The sequence below is a fragment of the Babylonia areolata genome, chromosome 2 (genome assembly GCF_041734735.1).
Source record: "Babylonia areolata isolate BAREFJ2019XMU chromosome 2, ASM4173473v1, whole genome shotgun sequence".
Classification (NCBI taxonomy): domain Eukaryota; kingdom Metazoa; phylum Mollusca; class Gastropoda; order Neogastropoda; family Buccinidae; genus Babylonia; species Babylonia areolata.
The window spans coordinates 10,490,999-10,515,670 of NC_134877.1; the positions used below are offsets into that span (position 1 = coordinate 10,490,999).

The 24,672-nt window shown below is 44.9% G+C and overlaps 1 protein-coding gene across 1 annotated transcript in view; it reads right to left on the bottom strand.

Moving 5' to 3' along the window:
• The window catches only part of LOC143278997 (cerebrin prohormone-like), a 38,449-nt gene that overhangs the window by 1,208 nt on the left and 12,569 nt on the right, over positions 1–24,672 (bottom strand). Inside the window, exons 2-3 of the mRNA XM_076583319.1 lie at positions 1,762–1,893; positions 1–575 (exon numbers count right to left, since the gene is read on the bottom strand). The exon at positions 1–575 is cut by the window's left edge and continues 1,208 nt beyond it. Coding sequence (XP_076439434.1) covers positions 435–575; positions 1,762–1,890 — 270 coding nt within the window. The 5' untranslated portion in view covers positions 1,891–1,893 and the 3' untranslated portion in view covers positions 1–434. The remainder of the gene's footprint in view (positions 576–1,761; positions 1,894–24,672) is intronic.

The following is a 24,672-nucleotide window of genomic DNA, read 5'->3' on the forward strand; positions in this document are numbered from 1 at the left end:
TACTTTTTTTTATTCACTTTTCGAAACAACGACAATACCAAACAAATTTTTACCTTTTTTTTATTATTTGCTTTTCAAAACAACGGCACTGCAGATTTTTTTTTAACCCAAAGTCATGGTCACCGAGGTCAAACAATAGAGGAAGAAGACAACGTCATCGGGAAATGGAAACCTGGTGAAATCCTAACTTCCTGCCAGGTCACCGGCATGACGTACTATGATCTGAACCTGGGGGACTGACTACTGTCTGGTTCGTCACTGTTGATGCTGCTTGCTTGGGGTGGAGGGGTGGGAGGGAGCGGGCGGGGGGAGACGAGAGGGAAGGGAACAACACCGAGAGCTGTGTAGGGGGAAGGGGGGTGGAGGGGGAGGTAAGGGTGTGTGTGGTCAGGCTCGGGGCGCGAGGCGCGAGGAGCGGACGTGACGGGGGCTGTTTATCGGCGGCCGATGTCGCTGAGGTTTGGCAGGTTGTACAGGGTGTCCAGAGTGCCGCCGTTCCTCTTGGAGGACCCGGAACCCAGCGACCCTCCAGACTGAGCCAGCCGGATGATGTTGGAGGCCATGCTGATGATTTCCTGTACGTCACAGCCAAATAGGTCAGGGCAGGGAAGGTCAAGTCCGGTTAGATTAGGTCAGGTCAGGTCAGGTCAAGTAAGGTCTGGTTAGGACGGGCGGGTGGGATAAAACCAAGTCAGGTCAGGTCCAGTTCACAGCATGTGGAGTGAATGTCATGTGAAGTCGAGGGACCTATCCACATTAGACATACATGCATTCTCGCACGCATCCATGCACAGACAAGCTCTCTCTCTCTCTCTCTCTCTCTCTCTCTCTCTCTCTCTCTCAGTCCGAACCATTCTAAACTGAACTTAACCAAACAAACCAAACTAAAAATAATTCCCAACTAACCTGCAATGTGATTCAATTTATGTGACAGCAAAGTAAAACTAGAACAGGAAAAAGTAAAGAAAAGAAAATAACATAAGGAAGAATACAAGGGAGGAAGAAAAAAGAAAGAACGAACGAATGAACGAATGAATGAATGAAGAAAGAAAGAAATGAAGGAAGGAAGAAAGAAGGGTTAAGCAATAACAAAAAACAAAAATAGACGGAAAGAAAATAAATGAGCAAAAGAATCTTAAAGTAAAACGATAAAAAAAAGTAAAAAACTAAAAACAATTACGAAGGAATAAAAGTTTTTAAAAAAAAGAGACAAAATGATTGAATGGGTAAATAACTGACAGCCTCTGACTGACCGATGAACAGAATGAATGGATGAGGTAAAATGAATGGATGAGGTAAAATACAAAATACAAGAATATTATACTGATAAAAAATATATATAAAAAAGAAAGGGGGACATATTACAATGCATATCATTACTACCACACAATAACACAAAGACTGATCGTGTTTTCAAGTTTCAGTAAGGACACTAATTCGTAACAGATATATGCTGAACACAGTATAAGCTCATATTATTATTATCTGTGTATAATATTACTCTTTATTATCCTTTGTCGCAACAGATTTCTCGGAGAAATTCTGACTGCTCTCCCCATGGAGAAATGTATTTTGTTTTCACATCAAAGTGGATTTTTCTGCAGAAGTTTGCCGAGGGTTCTTTTACGTGCGCTAAGCGAGCGTGGGATCAAATCCCGTGCACTCAGATTCTCTAACTTCCTAGGCGGACTCATTAACCACGAGGCCACCACTCCGCCATACTGTGCCCAGTGATCCAGGCATGGCCCTTGTCCCCCTCACCTGTCGAACCCGTTCTTTCAGCACGGCAGATCGAAGAGCAAGGGGCGTGGCCTGAGTCTCGTGCGCCACCCACGTGACCATCAGGGCCATCAAGGTCACCAGCAGGGTCACTTTACTGAAGGACAGCATTGTCTGAAACGAGAGACACATTTCAGTGAGTTTGTGGCATCCTCAAGGATGTGGGAAGGGTCCATTGCTAGTATCTCACAAAAGATCACCAAAGACAGAAGAAACTATTCACAAATCAACGTACCACAAAAAAATAATAAAAGTGAACACACACTCCACGCCTATCAATGACGTCACACAGCTAAGTACGTGGTCAAACAGGCTTTCATATTCGCAACACCATCAGGAACACGCCCTGTCCCAGAACGGCAGCACTCTCATTGACGTCACATTCTCAGGCCATTTGCGTTATTAAGTCCACAAACGGCTCATCCGAGAAAGCTAAAAAGAGGGCGGAAGAGAGAGACGGAGACAAGATAGGAAATACAGAGAGAACGAGAGAGATGGAAACATGGAGAGTCAGGTTCATGTGGGGACACGGGGAAGAGGGTTTTGGGGAGAGAGAGAGATGGAAACATGGAGAGTCCGGTTCATGTGGGGGCACGGGGAAGAGGGTTTTGGGGGGAGAGAGAGATGGAAGCATGGAGAGTCAGGTTCATGTGGGGAGAGAGAGATGGAAACATGGAGAGTCAGGTTCATGTGGGGGCACGGGGAAGAGGGTTTTGGGGGGAGAGAGAGAGAGATGGAAACATGGAGAGTCAGGTTCATGTGGGGACACGGGGAAGAGGGTTTGGGGGGAGAGAGATGGAAACATGGAGAGTCAGGTTCATGTGGGGACACGGGGAAGAGGGTTTTGGGGGGGAGAGAGAGAGATGGAAGCATGGAGAGTCAGGTTCATGTGGGGAGAGAGAGATGGAAACATGGAGAGTCAGGTTCATGTGGGGGCACGGGGAAGAGGGTTTTGGGGGGAGAGAGAGAGAGATGGAAGCATGGAGAGTCAGGTTCATGTGGGGGCACGGGGAAGAGGGTTTTGGGGGGAGAGAGAGATGGAAACATGGAGAGTCAGGTTCATGTGGGGACACGGGGAAGAGGGTTTTGGGGGGGGGGAGAGAGATGGAAACATGGAGAGTCAGGTTCATGTGGGGACACGGGGAAGAGGGTTTTGGGGGAGAGAGAGAGAGAAATATACGCACACACGCGCGCGCGCACATGCGAACGAACAAGCACACTGTACACACGCACACAGGCACCACACGCACGCACACACACACACACACACACACACACACACACACACGAGGTGAAGTGTGCTCATGAACAGACAGACGGCTTTGTAAAAGAGCTCTCCGGATACTATTATCAATTGTTGTGTTAATTACTTATTTACCGTTTCATAATCGTTCATTTGATCACTATGTAGATCACGGCAAAGAAATTCTGCATTCAGTGGTGTAATTTTATTCATTTATTTATTTATTTTTAGTTTTCAGTTTATCGGGTATCACAACATCGTTTTGAGAACACAAGCACTGTGACACACTGCACTGGGAGTACACGCTGCACTCTCCGTGGTTTGAAACAGTGTGTGACTTGCTGGGCTCCACGGACATTGTGGCCCTGTGTCCTGACATTTCATTTATGTAAGGATTATTAGCTGCACATTTCATCATGGGTTCCGTTCCAGAGTGAAATGGTGAACAGTTCCGGCAATGACTGCAAGAGTGTTAAGTGTTGAGTGTTGTCGAGAGTGTTGTGTTTGTTTTTATGATCCATAATGACTGAAAATCACTTCCATCTCACGAGAAAAACAAACTGCAACCCACCATGGACATAATCCAAAATGTTTTACGTGTTGGAAAGATGAACTTGTGGTTTGGAGAAATTGTTTACTTTTTCGTTACTTGGCCATTCAAAACTACGATTTCGATTCAGTACAGCGACTACGATTCAAATGATACACTGTTAACTGTATATACACCAGCGATTTCTCTACCACCTCCTCGGGCGCAATAGCCGAATGGTTAAAGGGTTGAACTTTCAATCTGAAGGCCCCGGGTTCGAATCTCGGTGAAGGCGCTTGGTGGGTAAAGGGTGGAGATTTTTCCGATCTCCCAGGTCAACATATGTGCGGACCTGCTAGTGCCCGAACCCCCTTCATGTGTATACGCACGCAGATGATCAAATATGCACGTTAAAGATATTGTAATCCATGTCAGCGTTCGGTGGGTTATGGAGACAAGAACATACCCAGTATGCACCCCCACCCCCCGAAAACGGAGTATGGCTGCCATCATGGCGGGGTAAGCAAACAAAACGGTAATACACGTAAAATGCCGGTGCCCACTCTACAGAAACTGTTTACTCCTGTTGGGAAGAGGACAAGGAAACGGTGTAAACGAACACTGTGCACTCCCCCCCGCCTGTCTGTTTCCATCACAGTTCAAAACTTTCAGACAAGGTTGTTCTTTTGGAACAGCAGGTAGAAACTGTAACCAGTGCACAATCAGCGCTGGAAAATTATGTTAAATCTGTCATAGAAGATGTAGAAGTTGTCACCAAAAACGAACTTCGTGTAAATATCAGTGATAAGTTTGACACTCTTGTTTCAAAAATAGATGATTTCCAGTCTCAGTTACTGAATCCAGAAAAACCATGCACACAGCTCACAAAAGAGAACGGGCCCATCAAAACACAGCCTGGGTCCGTCCTGTCTGAAGTAAAGACATTGAAAACAGTGAGAAAGAAATGGTATCAAGTCACTCACAAACAGAACCACAAATAATATCTGACACTCTGTGTGACAGGACCATCAGAATTGATGCTGACACACAAACTGGACATCATGTTCCCTGCACTCCTGGTGACGGTAGTCGTCAGGCCGCTGCCACAAATATCCCCTCCTCTATAGAATGTGCTACAGGGTCTGATAGTTAGTTGGCCTGTGTCACACCCAGATCCCAACCTGTCTTCTCTCGAAGACAATCAGAACAAACGTGTCACTCACCTCCCCCGCCCCCCCGCCCTCCCCGCCCCTGTTCCAAACGGAGTCAGTCACAGCAGGGAAATTTCACAGGACAGAGAAATTTCCCCAGCCCCGAAACCATCGCCACTTGAAATTCTGTCCCACATGTCTGACCCCAAAAGAGCAACGATCATGCTCATTGGTGATCATACGCTTCGTCAAACCGAAACGTTTATCCCCACGACGAGAGTACGTATTCAAACTATGTGTACCAGGTATGACAGTTATTGATCTCTGTACCTGGCTACAATCAACCCCCGTTACCCCCAATGTCAAAGATGTGACTGTTCATGTTGGCGTCAACTCTTGTCCTTCTGGCTGATAAAATCATATCAAACGATAGAACCAGTGAAAATGACCTTTATGATTTAAAACAGTATGTTTATTCAAAGGAAATTAATGTTCCATTTAGTCTCCAACCGATGACGGCTTAGATGTCAGTAATTGTTTATCACTGCTAAAACAGTCAGGCACATGTGATTTAGACGGGATGGATGGGCTGGTATTAAAGCTTTCTTTCCCTGTTATTGTTGATACGCTGACATATCTATACGATTTGTGTATCGATGAGAAATATTTTCCTTTAAGATTCAAGCAAGCTAGAGTCATTCCTCTCTACAAATCAAGTGATTTTTCTGATCCTCCAAACTACAGACCAATTTCTGTCTTGTCTATTCTATCAAAACCTATCGAAAAACACATGCAAAAAGCTTTGAATACTTATCTTGTCAATAACAATCTAATCCATGAAGATCGGTCTGGTTTTCTTGAAAACCATTCCTGCCACACTGCTCTAATACAACTTACTGACAGTATTTTCCACAACATTAATGAAAATAAATTCACAGGTCTTCTTTTTATAGATTTTGAAAAAAAGCCTTTGATGTAATCAGTCATTCATTGTTGATACGTAAATCAGAAGTTTATAATTTAACACCGGATTTTACTCATCTTATGGAATCTTTTCTTTCCGACAGGAAACAGTAGCAGCAAATAATCAAACCTCAAAATTTAAATCAATCCAACATGGAGTACCACAGGGATCCATCTAAGGGTCAATACTATTTTCTGTTTATGTTAATGACTTGCCTTGTTCCATGACATGTAAATGTGGAATGTTCGCAGATGACACTCCTTTCATTCAAGGAATTCAGATGCATGTAAACTCTCTCTCTCTCTCTCTCACACACACACACACACACACACACACACACACACACACACACACTTTTACCATAAATAAAAGGTAATCTTAACTTAAGTTCACACACACACACACACACACACATACATACACACACACACACACACACACATACACACACACACACACACACACACACACACACACACACACACACACACACACACACACACACAGAGGGATGGGGAGAATGATCAGGGTGTCTACCCTAATACCCTTTCATCAGACAGAAGCCCCCCTAACACCCTGTACCACACCGCATGCTGCAGACACCACCCCCTGTGCTTCCCCCACACCGCAATTAACTGTCCACCCTACCCTGTCTTACCGCCCACCAGCAGGCAATAAGGAGAGCCCATACACGTTTTCCTGCCCACTCCAATCCTATCCAGCCCCCACCCCTGCCGTGTCCAGTCATGACCCCCTCCTCACCACCCCTGTCCGTCCCCATGGTCTGTCCGCCAAACTCACTGTCACCCCGTTTTCCTTTTCGGTTTTGGGGTGTGTTTTTTCCCGTTCCCTTCACTTTCAGTGATGTCAGACGAAGAGGTGATATGGGAGTGGTGCTTTTATTTATTTCTTTATTATTATTATTTTTTTTATTCAATGTCCAATTTTGTTTCAAGTCTAACACAGACGCGTGTCTGGCAGTCCGTTTGGCGATACACATCCAACACAGGCGAAACGCACCGAACGTGTTTGTGATGGCGGACAACATCTGTGTAGTATGGAGCTTTCATGAAAGCAGGACGTCGGGCGTGAACGACGATGCCAAACAAAATGGACATGTCTGCTTCCACTGAATGTTGTGACGGCAGCCCTGGACACAGCGTTATCATCATCATGGACACGATAGTAAAATAGTGTGGTTTTTGCTTTGCGAAAGAGCGGAATAGAAAAGCGCACATAGATACTCGTGCACGCACACACACACACACGCACACACACACACGCACACACACACACGCACACTCACACACACACACACACACACACACACACACACACACACGCACACGCACACGCACCCCCCCTCCCCCGCTTACACACACACACACACAACCGAGAGAGAGAAAGATAGAGAGAGAGATGAGATGAGACTAGTCGAGACAAGAATGCACTGACGGACAGAGAGAAATAAATAGATGACTAAATAAAAAGGGCAGGACAGAGACGAACAGAATAAAACAAACGGCAGACAGACAGCAATGACAGACCTGGAAGTAGAAACGGGGGTAGGAGGAAGGGATGGTGGAACCCTGACAAGCGCCCTTCCACAGCCAGAATTCACCTGGCTCAGAACGGCGACAAGGAAGGGCTCAGGGAGACACAACACAAGATGACACCCAGGATCTGTTCATAGTCTGGGCGCCAACACGAGGTGTATACACGGAGTTGGCGGTTAATTTCATTAGCCACGCCACACGACATTTTCAACAACAATCGTGATTTTTTTTCGGCGGTTCCTGATAGAGATAGCACCGTAGTAACGAGCAACGACCAACCATGCCTGTAAATGAATGAATGAATGAATGATGATGGAGAGACCACTCTTTACTTTGTGTTGATCATTTGATCTCCTGGCCTCGTTGTTCATAAATTTCACGCCTGTAAACCATTCACTTAAAGAGTGATCAATGTCTTTGCACACATGTTGTAGTGTTTAATTTGCCTGTTTCGTTATGACGCATGCCGATTCTCTTGTGCTTTCTGCCCTTTCTGGACACAGAGACATCAAACAGAATCTGGAGAATATATTTTGGTTTTTTGTGTCTGTAGAAAATTGTAGAGCAGAGCAAGCCAAGCAGACAAAGCGATACAAACAAAAACAAAAGACGGCACAGAGACCATCCGAAACAGACAGCAGATAAGCCATGATTACACAGACAGGAAACGGAAGACTGCACAGTCGCCCGCCGCTTTTTCTCTGTCTCTGGGGGCCTTGGAATGCGCTCCCTCTTTCACTTCGTCAGGTCTCTGTGCTCAGCTGTTTCACTTCGTCATGTCTCTGTGCTCAGCTGTTTCACTTCGTCATGTCTCTGTGCTCAGCTGTTTCACTTCGTCATGTCTCTGTGCTCAGCTGTTTCACTTCGTCATGTCTCTGTGCTCAGCTATTTCACTTCGTCATGTCTCTGTGCTCAGCTGTTTCACTTCGTCATGTCTCTGTGCTCAACCATTTCACTTCGTCATGTCTCTGTGCTCAGCTATTTCAAGTGTGATCTTCAAGCTTACCTCTTCCCAAAATAGCCCTCCCCTCCCTCTATCCCCCCCCCCCCCTGCCTCAGCCCAGTCCACTTTCTCCAGCTTTCTATTTATTTGAATTAATCAGTTGTTTGTTTTAGATTTCCGTGAGATAGAATTATGCAGGTACGTGAGTGACTAGTGTTTATGCGCTATGGTTTGCCTTTACACAAGATTTAGCGTCAATAATCTAGTAGTGCCTAGTAGTAGTATTAGTAGTATCATCATCATCATCATCATTATTATCATTATTATTATCATCAAATCTTGACAAACACGGTTTACTGTCCCTTCACAAAATTCACCTGGCTAAGAACGGGGCCAAGCTCAACAGCTCGTATGGCCATGTAAAACAATCCTCCAAGGTATCGTTGAGGTTGGGAGGGGAAGACCGAAAAAAAAGAAGAAAAAACGATGGACTGATAACATTGGACAAGGGATGGGGAGACTGTTCTTCAGCGCGGATTTGAGGGAGAGAAGAGGAAGCTCAACATGACACATACTGGAGGATCTTGTCACGAGCGTCAGTGCCAGGTGTGAACACTGCAGGTTCTGCTGAGCACAGTTCACCTGGATAACGGGCCTGCAAATTCTGGTATCCGTCCCTTCATTACAACAGTGTCGTATAGTGTGTGTGTGTGTGTGTGTGTGTGTGTGTGTGTGTGTGTGTGTGTGTGTGTGTGTTGTCAAGCGGTGAAACTAAACTCATAATGATTGGGTAAATGAGGTGTTTGTGAGGACTGAGTATAATGAATTTATATCAATAATGCATTGGTAACCATGCTAATTTTGTCTTTGGTTTCCCCCATCTGAACCTAATTTGTTTTGGGTATATCTATCTATCTATGCATCTATCTATCTATCTATCTATCTATCTATCTATCTCTCTCTCTCTCTCTCTCTCTCTATATATATATATATATATAAACAGAGAGCGAGAGAGAGAGAGAGAGAGAGAGGGGGGCGGCGGTACTATTCTTAATCCCCGAAGCAAACAATCGGCATAATCACAGCACATGTGCCTATGAATTATAAACGAAATCGTGTTTTTGTGATTTGTTACTGCCTCTTCAATTTCCCGGGGTCCCCCTCCCTCCCTCTTCAATTCCCCGGGGTCCCCCTCCCTCCCTCTTCAATTCCCCGGGGTCCCCCTCCCTCCCTCTTCAATTCCCCGGGGTCCCCCTCCCTCTTCAATTCCCCGGGGTCCCCCTCCCTCTTCAATTCCCCGGGGTCCCCCTCCCTCCCTCTTCAATTTCCCGGGGTCCCCCTCCCTCTTCAATTCCCCGGGGTCCCCCTCCCTCTTCAATTCCCCGGGGTCCCCCTCCCTCTTCAATTTCCCAGGGTCCCACACTCTCTCAGTTTCTCCAAGCTTGGGGAAAAAAATAAGAAGAAAAAATAACAGACCCCCGCCTCCACCTCCCTCTCTTTCTTTCTCTGTGTCTCTCTCTCTTGTACTTTTCTGAATGTTTTTTTTTCTGTTCTTCATCGAGTACAGGATAAAATTGTTTGTTTTCCCCATCACCACCGGAAAGTAAAATTAATTCATCCATTCATTCTGCGCTTCGAGGCGTAGGAAAGGCGCTATGAAAATACCCTCTCTTCTTCTTCTTCTGTTCATTTCACTACTATTATGATGATGATGATGATGATGATGATGATTATCATTATTATTGTAGTAGTAGTACTAGTTGCAGTAGTTGTGTCGGAGTCGTCGTCGTCCTCGTCATGATAATTAACATCAGCATCATCATCGTTTTCTCCCCTTTTCTTTATTTCTGTCTCTGTCTGTCTGTCGGCCTGTTTCTTCGTCTCGTCTCTCGCTGTCTCCCAGGGTTCCACAACTCCTGTCTCTCAACGCCCCCCCACCCCCGCCAACCCCCAACCCCCTCCCCTCTCCCCCCATCTCTCTGTTTCCCTCTGTCCACTCTGTGTCTCTTTATCTGTTCTTCTTTCGGACTTCATCTTTCTTATTCTTCCCCTTTTATCTCTCTCTCTCTCTCTCTCTCTCTCTCTCTCTCTCTCTCTCTCTCTCTCTCTCTCTCTCGCTCTCGCTCTCTCTCGCTCTCTCTCTCTCTCTCTCTCTCTCTCTCTCTCTCTCTCTCTCTCTCTCTCTGTCTCTCTCTCTCTGTGTCAGAGGTCATTGATTCATCTCAGCCAGTTCTGTCAAGTTGTTATTTCACAATTGACAGTAGTTACCATTCCATAGGTTTTTCTCAATTAGCGGCTTGCAAAATATGACAGATAAACGTATGTCGATAAATAAGTGTATTGGTGTGTGTGTGTGTGTGTGTGTGTGTGTGTGTGTGTGTGTGTGTGTGTGTGTGTGTGTGTGTGTGTGTGTGTGTGTGTTGCATCCTTGCTGACTTGTGCATGTGTTAAAATAAGCAAGTGAGGGGAATTAGGGCGGTTGTGGGGAGAGACAGACAGACAGACATACAGAGACTATATTCATTATTCGTGTGTTTATTCATTCACTAAACTATTTGTTTAGTCTATCTATCAATTTGTTTATCTATTATTTTCATGTCAGCCTAAAATCGCGAAACCCTGACAGCCCAATTTAAAGCTGAATTTTTAGAAGCGATAGATTCTCCGAAATGATTTTCAGGTTCACCAGAGCAGGCCCACAGGAACTGTGAAGATCGGCCGATGAAAGCAGTTTCACTTGAGATTACGTCAACAGTTATCGCTGACAGTGCTGCATCAGACTGTTTTGCTTTTGTTTTCCAATTTTCCCGACCAGAGGAGCATGACTTTTGTCTGGCCTCAACGCTGAGCCCATATATATGCAGATGACCCAAATGATCAGCAATGACCTCTTTGTTGATTTGTTTGGATGCTTCTGCCTGCTGGTTCCATTAGCCATGGTTGGTTTGATGACTTCCCCATCACTGTCTCTGCTTTTCAATGATGAATGAGGCCATGCTCCTGGAAACTAAGCGATGGCTTATATCTGTTCTTTCTGTTGTTATTCCCTCCTTCATTCCTTTGTTCATTTAGTGGTTATATCTTTGCTTGTTCTCGTTACGTCTGCCTTTTCTTTCCTTTTCATCATCGTCATCTTTGTCGTCGTCGTTGTCATCGTCATCAACAACTTCATCACTATCTTCTTCTTATTCCTCCTCCTGCTCCTCCTCTCTCGCCTCTTCTCCTTCCCTCCCATCTCTCCTCTTCTTCCTCACTGTCTCTCCTTTGTCTCGTGGTCTCATGGAAGGATTAGAAAGAAAGACAGCCAATATCCACATGTTTGTATTGTGATGCAACGTGTTGAAAAGAAAAACATGTAATTTCTTGAGGTATACAAAGAATGAAAGACGACGCTTTTTGATACTTGCTACTTTCTGATCGGTATCATACCAACATCCGAGCACGAATTGTCGGAAGATATTGTCTGAATCACAGAGTCAGACATCCACGCCGTCTGACTGATGGATCTTTCTGAATGTTGTCTTCCTGTGTTGGTCTCTGCACAAACTGATGAGAAAATAATTATAGCAACTTTTTTTTTCACAACATCCGAATGTGGCCCGTTAACTATATCATCCACGGTAGATTCGACGGCTGGTTTGGTGTCCGCTTCAGGTTGTTGGGAATGTACGCAAACTGGACATTCATATGCATTTCAATACATCTTTCCTGCCCTCATCACACTCACCGTTACTGTGGTCCGGACTTGCAAGATGTGTTCAGCAGCTCAGACCTGTGTACTTCTTGGCTCTGTGATGTCTCTTTCAGGCATGGGCATTTTATTTACGTTGTTGTCATGACAGGTCTCAACATTCTGATGCACTCTCCGTTGTTTCTGTTGTTGCCTGGCCCAAGCTGGTTGGGAGGTTTCCTTTTTTAACTCTGCACTTGTGTTCGTTGACAGAGGACAAGCTCCGCTTTTGTTATCGACACACACGTGCTGACCAGCCTAAGAGTCGGGACGACCCCGGAGCTGTCACCTTACCCAGCAACTGTCCCACTGGACACTGTGTTGACCATGGCGGTCAACGTTTTGTCCACAGTCACCGGTAGTCCGGGAAAAGGCAGCTGGTGTCCACAGTCACCGGTAGTCCGGGAAAAGGCAGCTGGTGTCCACAGTCACCGGTAGTCCGGGAAAAGGCAACTGGTGTTCACAGTCACCGGTAGTCCGGGAAAAGGCAGCTGGTGTTCACAGTCACCGGTAGTCCGGGAAAAGGCAGCTGGTGTTCACAGTCACCGGTAGTCCGGGAAAAGGCAACTGGTGTTCACAGTCACCGGTAGTCCGGGAAAAGGCAGCTGGTGTTCACAGTCACCGGTAGTCCGGGAAAAGGCAGCTGGTGTTCAAAATCGTGAAGCTACATGTCCACAGTCACCGGTAGTCCGGGAAAAGGCAGCTGGTGTTCACAGTCACCGGTAGTCCGGGAAAAGGCAGCTGGTGTTCACAGTCACCGGTAGTCCGGGAAAAGGCAACTGGTGTTCAAAATCGTGAAGCTACATGTCCACAGTCACCGGTAGTCCGGGAAAAGGCAGCTGGTGTTCACAGTCACCGGTAGTCCGGGAAAAGGCAACTGGTGTTCAAAATCGTGAAGCTACATAAAAAAAGGATTTAAAAAAAATTAAAATAAAAAAACGGCGTCGTGGAGAGACACAGACAGACAGACAGAGAATTTCAGGAGTCGTCGACCAGTGCGACTTTCTCAGGAGCCATGCTAATGCGCATACTTGATTCTTTCTTTTTCAGTCTTGCCCCCTTTCACTCTTTTACTCTATCCTATTCCAGTTCTTTGGGGGTTTTTTTTCAAACTTGAGAGACAGCCAGACAGACAGAGGAGCAGACTGTCCAGCTGGTTGTGTGTATTGGCTGGATCAAAGGGAGGTGATCAGGGCGTGTGGTGGGAACGTCTGAGATACTTGTGCCAGACGCAAAACTGATTTTTATGTTCCGGCATAAAAGAAGAGTCCTCCTGAATCACCAAACCAATTGAGTTAGGAGGCTGCTACGTGGAATCCTTAAACACACACATACACACATACTCTCTCTCTCTCTCTCTCTCTCTCTCTCTCTCTCTCTCTCTCTCTGTATGTGTGTGTGTATGTGTGTGTGTTTAATTCAATAGTCTCTATGTCTCTGTCCTGACCCTACCCCCACCACCCCACCCCTCCAGCTCTGGACCCCGGCGTTGTCTCCCTCATCTCCTGTTAACGTCTTCCCTTCCCCACCCCTCTCTTCCCCACCCCTCTCTTCCCTACCCCTATCTTCCCCATCCCTCTCTTCCCCACCCCTCTCTTCCCTACCCCTCTCTTCCCCACCCCTCTCTTCCCTACCCCTCTCTTCCCCATCCCTCTCTTCCCCACCCCTCTCTTCCCCACCCCTCTCTTCCCCACCCCTCTCTTCCCCACCCCTCTCTTCCCCATCCCTCTCCCTGTCTCCCCTTCCCCATCCCTCTCCCTGTCTCCCCTTCCCCACCCCTCTCCCCGTCCCTCTCTTCCCCACCCCTCTCCCCGTCCCTCTCTTCCCCATCCCTCTCTTCCCCACCCCTCTCCCCGTCCCTCTCTTCCCCATCCCTCTCCCCGTCCCTCTCTTCCCCACCCCTCTCCCCGTCCCTCTCTTCCCCACCCCTCTCCCCGTCCCTCTCTTCCCCACCCCTCTCCCCGTCCCTCTCTTCCCCATCCCTCTCCCCGTCCCTCTCCCTGTCTCCCCTTCCCCACCCCTCTCCCCGTCCCTCTCTTCCCCATCCCTCTCCCCGTCCCTCTCTTCCCCATCCCTCTCCCCACCCCTCTCTTCCCCATCCCTCTCCCCGCTCCTCTCTTCCCCACCCCTCTCCCCGTCTTCCCTTCTCCATCCCTCTCCCCGTCTTCCCTTCCCCATCCCTCTCCTCCCCATCCCTCTCCCCGTCTTCCCTTCCCCATCCCTGTCTTCCCCATCCCTCTCCCCGTCTTCCCTTCCCCATCCCTCTCCCCGCCTTCCCTTCCCCATCTCTCTCCCCGTCTTCCCTTCCCCATCCCTCTCTTCCCCATCCCTCTCCCCGCCTTCCCTTCCCCATCCCTCTCCTCCCCATCCCTCTCCCCGCCTTCCCTTCCCCATCCCTCTCCTCCCCATCCCTCTCCCCGCCTTCCCTTCCCCATCCCTCTCCCCGCCTTCCCTTCCCCATCTCTCTCCCCGCCTTCCCTTCCCCATCCCTCTCCTCCCCATCCCTCTCCCCGCCTTCCCTTCCCCATCCCTCTCCTCCCCATCCCTCTCCCCGCCTTCCCTTCCCCATCCCTCTCTTCCCCATCCCTCTCCCCGCCTTCCCTTCCCCATCCCTCTCTTCCCCATCCCTCTCCCCCGTCTCTCCATTTCTCTCTGGGCCTCTTTCTTTTTTAATGGCGGATATAAAGGCCTAGACAGAGTCGTACCATAAACGCAAGAAGTCCTCTGGAGTTCAAGTCAAACTACCTGTTTTTCACTTTGGACAAGCAAACACAACTATTTGGACTGTGTGTGATGTCTTTTGATATGAGGCCATGTTCTGTTTCATTTGTTTGTTTTCTTTCGGGTTTCTTTAGCGTTCTCTCTCTATGTCTCTCTCTGTGTCTCTCTCTCTCTGTCTCTCCCTTTTGCCCGTTTGTCCTATTTGTTCTTTCCACATCTTTCTTCCATTTTCTTCTTCATGTTCTGATCGTACAATATTTTTGCAGACTGCAGTATTTGTGGCATAGTATTGATAAAGTCGACTTTTAACAGCAGTAATTTCTTTCATTCTTGTATTCTAACATGTAGATGACTGTAATGATCGGAGCCACAAATAAAAAATATATCACCTTACTCGACATATTTATTCAAAACTCTTTTTTTCCTAAGTAAAAACATTGATAGTTATTCAGGTTAAAAGATAGAAAGTGCAATTCAGATATGGTGAACGTAGCAGATTAAAAGAAAAGTTTAGTAATGACTGATATCAGTTTTATATTTATTTGTTCTAAATTGTCTGCTGGCATAAATGCAGTACCATCGGATAACACAAGACTGAAATGATTCTAGATGTGTTCGTATTCTAATTGTGTCTCAGTCGCATTGATTCTAAATATTTCATTCTTGTGTAGAAATCATTTTAAAATCATTCACTCCAAAATATTTGGTTGCTGATGTTCCAGCCAGTAATGTCCTGTTGAGACTTCCTTTGGACGAAACAACTCCAAGCCAGGTTTAATCACATCACGATTTCTACTTTCCAACATTTCCAACATTTGTAAGACTATGCACACGGTTTTTTTTGTCTTTTTTTTTTAATACCTGCCTCAGTTTTTTGCATCTTAAAAAGTAAGCTCCAGTGACTTGTCTACAAACAATATGAAGTTCAAAGTAGTTTAAAACGAAATAAAATCAAACATCCAACCTTTGTGATGTATCTAATGACTCAATAAATAAACCTAACACAACCAGTACTGGCTCATCCCGCTGTGTTGACAGCTGAAATTAATGATGGACAACCAAACACGAAATCAACAACGGCAACAATTACACTCACACACACACACACACACACACACACACACACACACACGTAATGTTATGTGATGTGACATCCCACGGAAAAGAAGAAGGGAAAATAAACGAGAGTTAGAAAATAGATTCAAAAGAAGGAAGGAAGAAAGGGAATCAAGGAAGAATGAAATATACAGGAAAGGAAGGAAAAAAGAAATAATTGCCATAAAGAAAGAAAGAATGAAAGACAGAAAGACAGGAAGAAGAATGATGTGAAATAAAGTATGTAAGAAAGAAAGAAAAGGAGAAAGAGAGAAACACAGAAAGAAAGAATGGATGACACAAAACAACGAAAGACGTTCAATTCCAATGAAGTCAATTTTCAATTCAAAACACTTTATTCATCACATTCGCGGCAACTGCACAACTGACTGTAGAAAAAATAATAAGATAAAAAGTGGGGTCGAACAACAAAAAGAAAAAAGAAAGAAAGAAAAGAAATCAAAAGAAACTAAAATGACAGACAGAAAGAAGGAAAGAAAGAATGTTTAATCAAAAGAACAAGAAATCTACGTGTTGCATGGAGGAATGAAAAGACATACAGCCACTCGTAGTTTCTTCGGTTCTGACGATACACTGGACAGCAGAGACAATCAGCGCCTGACGTGACACATTTCTCATTCGCTGTGGCCAGTAAAAACTGTGTGTACCATGCTCCTTATATCGCCGTACACTGAAGAAAATAGGTCAAGATCCTTCGATAGTCGTTCAATGAAGAAAATATGTTCGATGTTATCTAGGTGTGGTCTTCAAAAGAAGATAAGTAGCAATTCCTTAAAGTGTTGGATACAAAACAGTGGCAAGTTTGTTATGTTTCGCTTTTTAAAGTGTTGTCCCGCACTAAGGACAAGAAAACTTACACTTTAACTCTCTCCATACGAACGGCGAAAGAGACGACGTTAACAGCGTTTCACCCCAATTACCATCATCAAAATATTGCAAGCGGAAGGCTCCAATACTGAAGAGGTGAATGTTGACAAAGAATACCACAATTCTGACGACGGAAGCTAAAGGTTGGGTCATTGAGACACCCACTGGACATCCGAGGGGTCTGTGTAGAGGAGAAGAGAGGACTGGCCGTACTGAGTGAGTTAACTACACAACCGTCATTGATGCACGCAAATTGTTTAGATAGTGAGCAAAAAACCAACATTTAGGAAGACATTGTTGTTAAAAATGATAATACAATCTGGAGGAAAGTGGATTTTCCAAGCCAGAACACTTACCGTTTCTCAAAGACGTTTGATTCAAAAGAAAATTGACGGAAAATGTTAAATGGACTTGGCTGATAGAGGAACAGAGAAAAAAAAATCTGATTCTTGTTGTGGCCCGAATGATATGGAGTCACAACAAAAGTTGTTGTTGTTGTTGTTGTTTTTGAAGATAAAAGAAAAAACGTCGCAAAGAGTCAGATCATTTTGTGAACTTTCCTGTTTTGTTTAATTATATGCATGCTGGAGAACGGGGTTGGTACAGGCTTCACCACGTGGCTGTTTTTCCATCAAATTCACCGAGACAGCAACACCAACTCCCATTTTCTGAACCGACCGAGACAAACTATGGATTGCTGAGCACATGCATTCTGAGTTACCTTGATAAACAAAGCACATAAGCAGTGAATAATGATGAATCTTTTGATTGTTGCCAATACATAGTTGTTTTTCCTTCCTGCTAATATCGCTAAAACGACCAATTGGTATGTCCATTGGAACTGACTGTGATCACAATGCCAAATGTTACCAAATATTTTGTATTAGTTCCGTGAAATATGTTAAAGTTTCATGTACCACCACGAGCTTTCCTGAAAGAAACACGCCTTGGCTTATCTTGTGAAATGATGTAGCTTTTAACATGGTGTCTGTGGATCCTTTACTCAATCAGGGGACAAATATCCATATCCATTTTAGGAAAGGAAAGAAAGCCATGCATGTCCACCAGTCTGACCAGTCAGCAAACGTTGGACACACTGACCACCAACCACACACTTGCTTTTTTAACTGCTCTTTCTGTCTCTCTCTGTCTCTCTCTCTGTCCTTCATGTCTCTCTCTGTCCTTCATGTCTCTCTCTCTCTGTCCTTCATGTCTCTCTCTCTCTGTCCTTCATCTCTCTCTCTCTCTGTCCTTCATGTCTCTCTCTCTGTCCTTCATGTCTCTCTCTGTCCTTCATGTCTCTCTCTCTCTCTCTCTCTCTCTATGTCCTTCATGTCTCTCTCTGTCCTTCATGTCTCTCTCTCTCTCTCTCTGTCCTTCATGTCTCTCTCTCTCTCTGTCCTTCATGTCTCTCTCTCTCTCTGTCCTTCATGTCTCTCTCTCTGTCCTTCATGTCTCTCTCTCTCTGTCCTTCATGTCTCTCTCTCTCTCTGTCCTTCATGTCTCTCTCTCTGTCCTTCATGTCTCTCTCTCTGTCCTTCATGTCTCTCTCTGTCCTTCATGTCTCTCTCTCTGTCCTTCCTGTCTCTCTCTGTCCTTCATGTCTCTCTCTCTCTGTCCTTCATGTCTCTCTCTGTCCTTCATGTCTCTCTCTGTCCTTCCTGTCTCTCTCTGTCCTTCATGTCTCTCTCTGTCCTTCATGTCTCTCTCTCTGTCCTTCATGTCTCTCTCTCTCTCTGTCCTTCATGTCTCTCTCTCTGTCTTCATGTCTCTCTCTGTCCTTCATGTCTCTCTCTCTGTCCTTCATGTCTCTCTCTCTCTCTGTCCTTCATGTCTCTCTCTCTGTCCTTCATGTCTCTCTCTCTGTCCTTCATGTCTCTCTCTCTCTGTCCGTCATGTCTCTCTCTCTGTCCTTCATGTCTCTCTCTCTGTCCTTCATGTCTCTCTCTCTCTGTCCTTCATGTCTCTCTCTCTGTCCTTCATGTCTCTCTCTCTCTCTGTCCTTCATGTCTCTCTCTCTGTCCTTCATGTCTCTCTCTCTGTCCTTCATGTCTCTCTCTGTCTCAGTGTCACTCCGTCTGTCTCTGTCTCATCCACCCTCTTTTTCTCTCTATCTGCCTGTTTTCCAATCTCTCTGTCTCTCCCTGTCTCTGTCTTCTGTCTGTCTCTGTGTGTGTGTGTGTGTCTGTCTGTCTGTCACCGGTATGACTCAGCCAACCCAGTTCACGCTGGGGACAGATATTTGTTCTTCTTTTTTCTGTTTCTTTGTTAATTCATCTTTTTTCTTTTCTTTTTCTTTTCTTATCTTTTCTTTCTTTTCTTTTCTTTTCTTTTTCTTTTGTTTGTTTGGTTGTTGTTGGTGTTTTTTTTCTGTTGTTTTTTGTTTGTTTTTTGGGTGATTTTTTTTCCCTCCAGTGTCCATGGTGACAGTCTGTCTTGTCACCGAGAGGATGAAATTCTGTTTCTCCCAAATACAACTGAATACATACTGAATCTGGATGGGTTTTTAGAATAAACATTTGCAATCTGTGCTGTCTGCCTGTGTTTACATTCTGTTTTCACTATCTGTTGCTTTTTTTAAACAAATGTATTGTATTGTAATATTTATGTTTTGAAAATTTCAGGGTGAAAGTGTGGTGTATTGTACTGTATTGTATTTTGATGCATCATATATATTTTTCCACGTAACATTATTTTCTGTTGAGGGTATTGCATGGTATTGTATGGTATTGCATTGTTTCATGGTTAGAAATATTCCAGGATCTTATACGTGAGGAACAGCCACAATACAACACCATCCATTTCCTATCGCCCTTTGCGTATTCAAATTTGTTTATCAATGTGGACTTTTTTCCACAAATTTTTTGACAGGAACAACTGTTTCCTTGCCGTGGGTACTTTCACGTGCGCAAAATGTATATGGCCTCAGTTCATATCCTCTCATCAACGACTAGTAATTGTGCAGTGTCTTGTATAAGAGCCTTACATGCCGCACTTTTTCTGTCAGTTGAAAGGCCATGCGACCCTCCAGCAGATCTTGAGGGGTGGGTGTGCTGGGGGAAAGCTGGTAGAACATATTTATCAAAATACGCAAGACTGCAGTGGTTTTGTCACCTGTGATCAGCGAGGGAATAAATCAGTCAAAAACCGTTTGGAAACGTGTTCCGACGGGCGCAATAGCCGAATGGTTAAAGCGTTGGACTTTCAATCTGAGGGCCCCGGGTTCGAATCTCGGTGACGGCGCCTGGTGAGTAAAGGGTGAAGATTTTTCCGATCTCCCAGGTCAACATATGTGCAGACCTGCTAGTGCCTGAACCCCCTTCGTGTGTATACGCAATCAGAAGATCAAATACGCACGTTAAAGATCCTGTGATCCATGTCAGCGTTCGGTCGGTTATGGAAACAAGAACATACCCGGCATGGACATCCCCGCAAAACGGAGTATGGCTGCCTATATGGCGAGGTAAAACGGTCAAACATATAAAAGCCCACTCGTGTATATACGATTGAACGTAGGAGTTGCAGCCCACGAACGCAGAAGAAGGAGAAGAAGAAAACATGTTCCGGCAGCACGACAGGCTGTGCTTAGTGTTGTCATGAAAGAAGGGAGGGAAAGGACAAAGAAAGAAAGAAAGAAAGAAAAGAATGGGGGCGGGGGGGGGGGGGGGGGGGGGGTAAAGAAAAGAAGAAAACAACGGAAGAAGAACACTGAATAAAACGACAGAAAAACAAGGACAGAAAGAACAACAGGCTATATTATTTGTGAACCTTAATGCTGTCGGTGTCAAATGTCGTTCCCACACGATCTTAATCAAGACTAAACGAAATCTTTAAGCGAGGATAATAGATGAGCAAAGAAATGTTGTTTTTAGTTTGTTTTTGTTGTTGCTGGCTTTTTTGTTGTTGTTGTTGTTGTTGTTGTTGTTGTGTGTGTGTGTGTGTGTGTGTGTGTGTGTGTGTGTGTGTTACATCCAGCCCTCGTCCTAAGGAGGAATCAAACAATATAATGGTGGGTGTGTGGGTGCTGGGGAATCGCATTGTGGGGCGAACATCTGTCCCGGGCTTGCACAGTCGTTCATGAGAGAAGGAGGCACGACCTTCTCTGCCCATATTCCATGTTTTGTAGACACTTTGAACGAGAAATATTTCTTGTGATACCTAACACACGTTCAGCCAGAGATAGAATATTTTCAACATCTACAGCCACCGATAGTTTCATTGTCAGAAACTGAACGGGTGGTTTTTGTTGTTGTTTTTTTGTGTTTTTTTCCATTCACTTACACTATATCCTGGTTTGGTTTTGTGTCATATCAGTCAGTCAGTTAATCTATCTATCGATCTCTCTTTTTGTTCTTCTTTTTTATCACTTTGGTCTACGAACTGAATCTATTTACATCGTAATTCAAGGAAACGGTTTCTTCTTCCCCTTTTCCTTTTTTTTTTTTTTTTTTTTTTTTCATTATTGTTGTTGTTGGTTTATGGTTTGTGAGATTTTTTTTTTCGACAATCGATTTGAAACGTTAACAAACTAAAAGAAAAAGTGGACCCGCACGACCCAGGATAAAGTTTTCCGTTGGCATGGTAATGATGGACGGTGCAGGGCCACAGAGATGTAACGTGGTGGTTGTTAATGATGGCCAGTGTCGGGGAACGGCGGGTTGATAAAGGAGGATTTCTATCGCTCTTTCGGCGCTGTTTGTCGCTGACAGTCCTCTTTTGTCACACAGGCAGGCGGCGGTAATTCGTTGGCCTGATGATGACGTTTTATTCCCTGTGATGAACAGCATGGCTCGTCTCTGTCTTCATCTGTTCTGTCTCCGTTTGCTCATGGTCACTCTCTGTTTCTGTGTCTATGTCTTTCTCTCAGCCTAAGTTTTATAGTGGCCATGTTGCTTTAGATTTCATTTTTCTTATGTCATCTAGAAATGAGATTGTTTTACGTAATGCTGCGTTCTACATTTACTGTGCTTTGAAACGATTACGTACGGCTGTAACTTAAATAATAGTATCAAGATGAGAATTTTCACGACAATAATTATTTTAAAAACAAATACTAGACACTGTGTTATCCTAATCTTGGTTGCTTGTTTTGTATATGATTTCCCCTTCAGTTAAGGGCTTAGGCCTAGAGTGATGGCCTAGAGGTAACGCGTCCGCCTGGGAAGCGAGAGAATCTGATCGCGCTGGTTCGAATCACGACTCAGCCGCCGATATTTTCTCCCCCTCCACTAGACCTTGAGTGGTGGTCTGGACGCTAGTCATTCGGATGAGACGATAAACCGAGGTCCCGTGTACAGCATGCACTTAGCGCACGTAAAAGAACCCACGGCAACAAAAGGGTTGTTCCTGGCAAAAATCTGTAGAAAAATCCACTTCGATATGAAAAACAAATCAAACTGCACGCAGGAAAAAATACAAAAAGGAACGTGTGGCCCTGTATTGTAGCGACGCGCTCTCCCTGGGGAGAGCAGCCCGAATTTCACACAGAGAAATCTGTTGTGATAAAAAGAGAAATACAGAAGCACAGAATACAGAAATCTGAATAAACATTTCACATTCGCATTCTCTCCTCCCCCTCCTGCTCCTGCCCCTCACCCCGTCTCTCTCTCTCTCTCTCTCTCTCTGTTTTCATTTCCTTTCACGCCATAATGATTTCTCTCTCTCTCTCTCTCTCTCTCTCTCTCTCTCTCTCTCTCTCTCTCTCTCTCTCTCTCACACTCTGTCTCTCTATCTATCTATCTCTGTGTGTCTGTCTATGTGTCTCTCTCACTTTCTGTATTGGCCTCAGCATCTCTCTTCCTCTCCCTCTCTTCACACACACACACACACACACACACACACACACACACACACACACACACACACACACACACACACACACACACACACACGAACGGTCAGAACACGCATTTTGATGTTGGTTTTAAAGCATCTGCCGTTGGGCTGGAAAGGCGTCGTTGTGCAATAATAGTCCACTGATTAGTTGATGGTTTTCTTTTTGTGTGTTCCTGCTACTGTTCACTCATCCATCCACACCCTCTCCGCATCACGCATTTAAACCTCTAACATACGTAATTGATCACTGTCGGTTACCATGACACCTATTCAACCAATCAAGCATGACAGTAGCGACAATAACATATCAGGGGAGGAGGGGGTGGCGGTTCAGTGTAGGTGGTGGTGGTGGTGGTGGTGGGTGGGTGTGTGGGGGTCTTGGAGTTGAGGGGTGGGGGGTGTCACATACTGGAAGGTGGGCTGGGTTCCTAGTAGAACACTCTCAGTTAGCCCTGAACAAAAAAGCCCACCCTCAGGTGTGCCGGTTGTCATCGTGGTAATTGTTGATGGTGGTGCTGTTGCTTATGCTCTTGCCGTCATTGTTAATTCTGCTGCTGCATTGCTGTTGAGTTGGTCGGTGATGGTTGAACTGATGGTGTACTACGTGTGTGCGCCCGTGTGTGTGTGTATGTGTGTGTGTGTGTGTGTGTGTGTGTGTGTGTGTGTGTGTGTGTGTGTGTGTGTGTGTGTGTGTGTGTGTGTGTGTGTGTGCGCGCGCGCGCGCGTATGTGTGTGCGTACGTAAGTGTCGGTGCTGACGTGTGTGTATGTTTTCGTGTTCCTCAGTCAGGAAGCGACTGTCACAAGATAAGCCAAAGGACAGTAAAACTGATTTCTGATTAGAGCTGTTTCCAAGGGAACCACATGGTCACAATTATTAGCTTATTAGTTTTCGGATTACTGATAATCACTTCCTGCGTCTGCAGCAATGATCGTCAGTTACAGACACGTCAGCTGTTTGTGAAGCCGACCCCTCTTCCTCACCTCTCCTTCCCAGCCTTGTCACTTCATAAACAGCTCCATTTTTAAGCCACGCCATGACAGGACTGACCTGAGTTTTCGGAACCGCATATCCTGAAAGCTTGGATGGTGTAGATCATGTTCAGCGTCTGTAGGAGGGAGAGGGTGTGGGTGTTTGTGTGTTTTGTTTCGGAACTGGCTGAAGAGCCAAGTCTTTCAAAACTTGCTGTCATGCCTCCATTGAAATGAATTAGGAAAGACTGAAGACATGGAATGTGAAATGAAGTCATTAGCCAACATAATTTTGGCAAATCAAATAAGCAAGCAAGCAAACAAACAAAGCAAAGAGTAAAAAAGATAAATAAATAAAACAATAAAAGAAGTCGACAAGCCGAAGTGAGTTTCTGCAATGAGTTTAAAAGTGGGAGAACTTCCCATTAGTAATCTTTGCCGCTACGTTTGATATGGCGGCGTATGGCCTTGCTTGATGCAATTTACAGAATAGGTTCTTCACCTATAGCAAATAGAATTAAAAAAGAGAGTATTTTTCAAGTTAATGAAGACCAAATGGGTTTCGTGGCTATTAGGTATAGTGGTGACCACATTAGACTTATTTACGACATTATAGACTATTTGAAAGCAGACCAGTCACCTGGAATGATGATATGCGTAGATTTTGAAAGAGCCTTCGACACACTAGATTGGAAAATTATGCTTAAGGTATTGGAATCATTTGGTTTTGGTGAAGATAATTACCACTGGATTAAGACGTCCCATAAAGGAATCAAATCTTGTATGATATTTAGGGGATGCAGGCAGGGATATCTAGTGTCGCCTTACCTGTTCATACTTTCAGTAGAAATTCTAGCGATAATGATGAGAGAGAACACGAAAATGAAAGGAATAAACATTTACAACATAGAACGCAAGATAAGTTAATTTGCAGGTGATACACAGCTGATTAACGAAGAGTATAGAACGTCTTTTGAACAAACAATAAAAACACCATTTATGTTTGGATCAGTTTCCGGGTTGTATTTGAATATTGAAAAAAAAGGTAATACGGCTAGGAAATAAAACGTCTTCAATACCAGATATATGCCCCACTTCAAATTTGATTGAAACTCTAGACAATGCAAAATATTGCGAATATGGTTTACAGGTGATTTAGTCAGATATATTGAATTGAATCACACTGCTAAATTCTCACAAGTGAAACCGCTTTTTTTTTTACAATGTGGCTTAAAAGAAACATCAAGCCTGTTGATAGAGTGTCAGT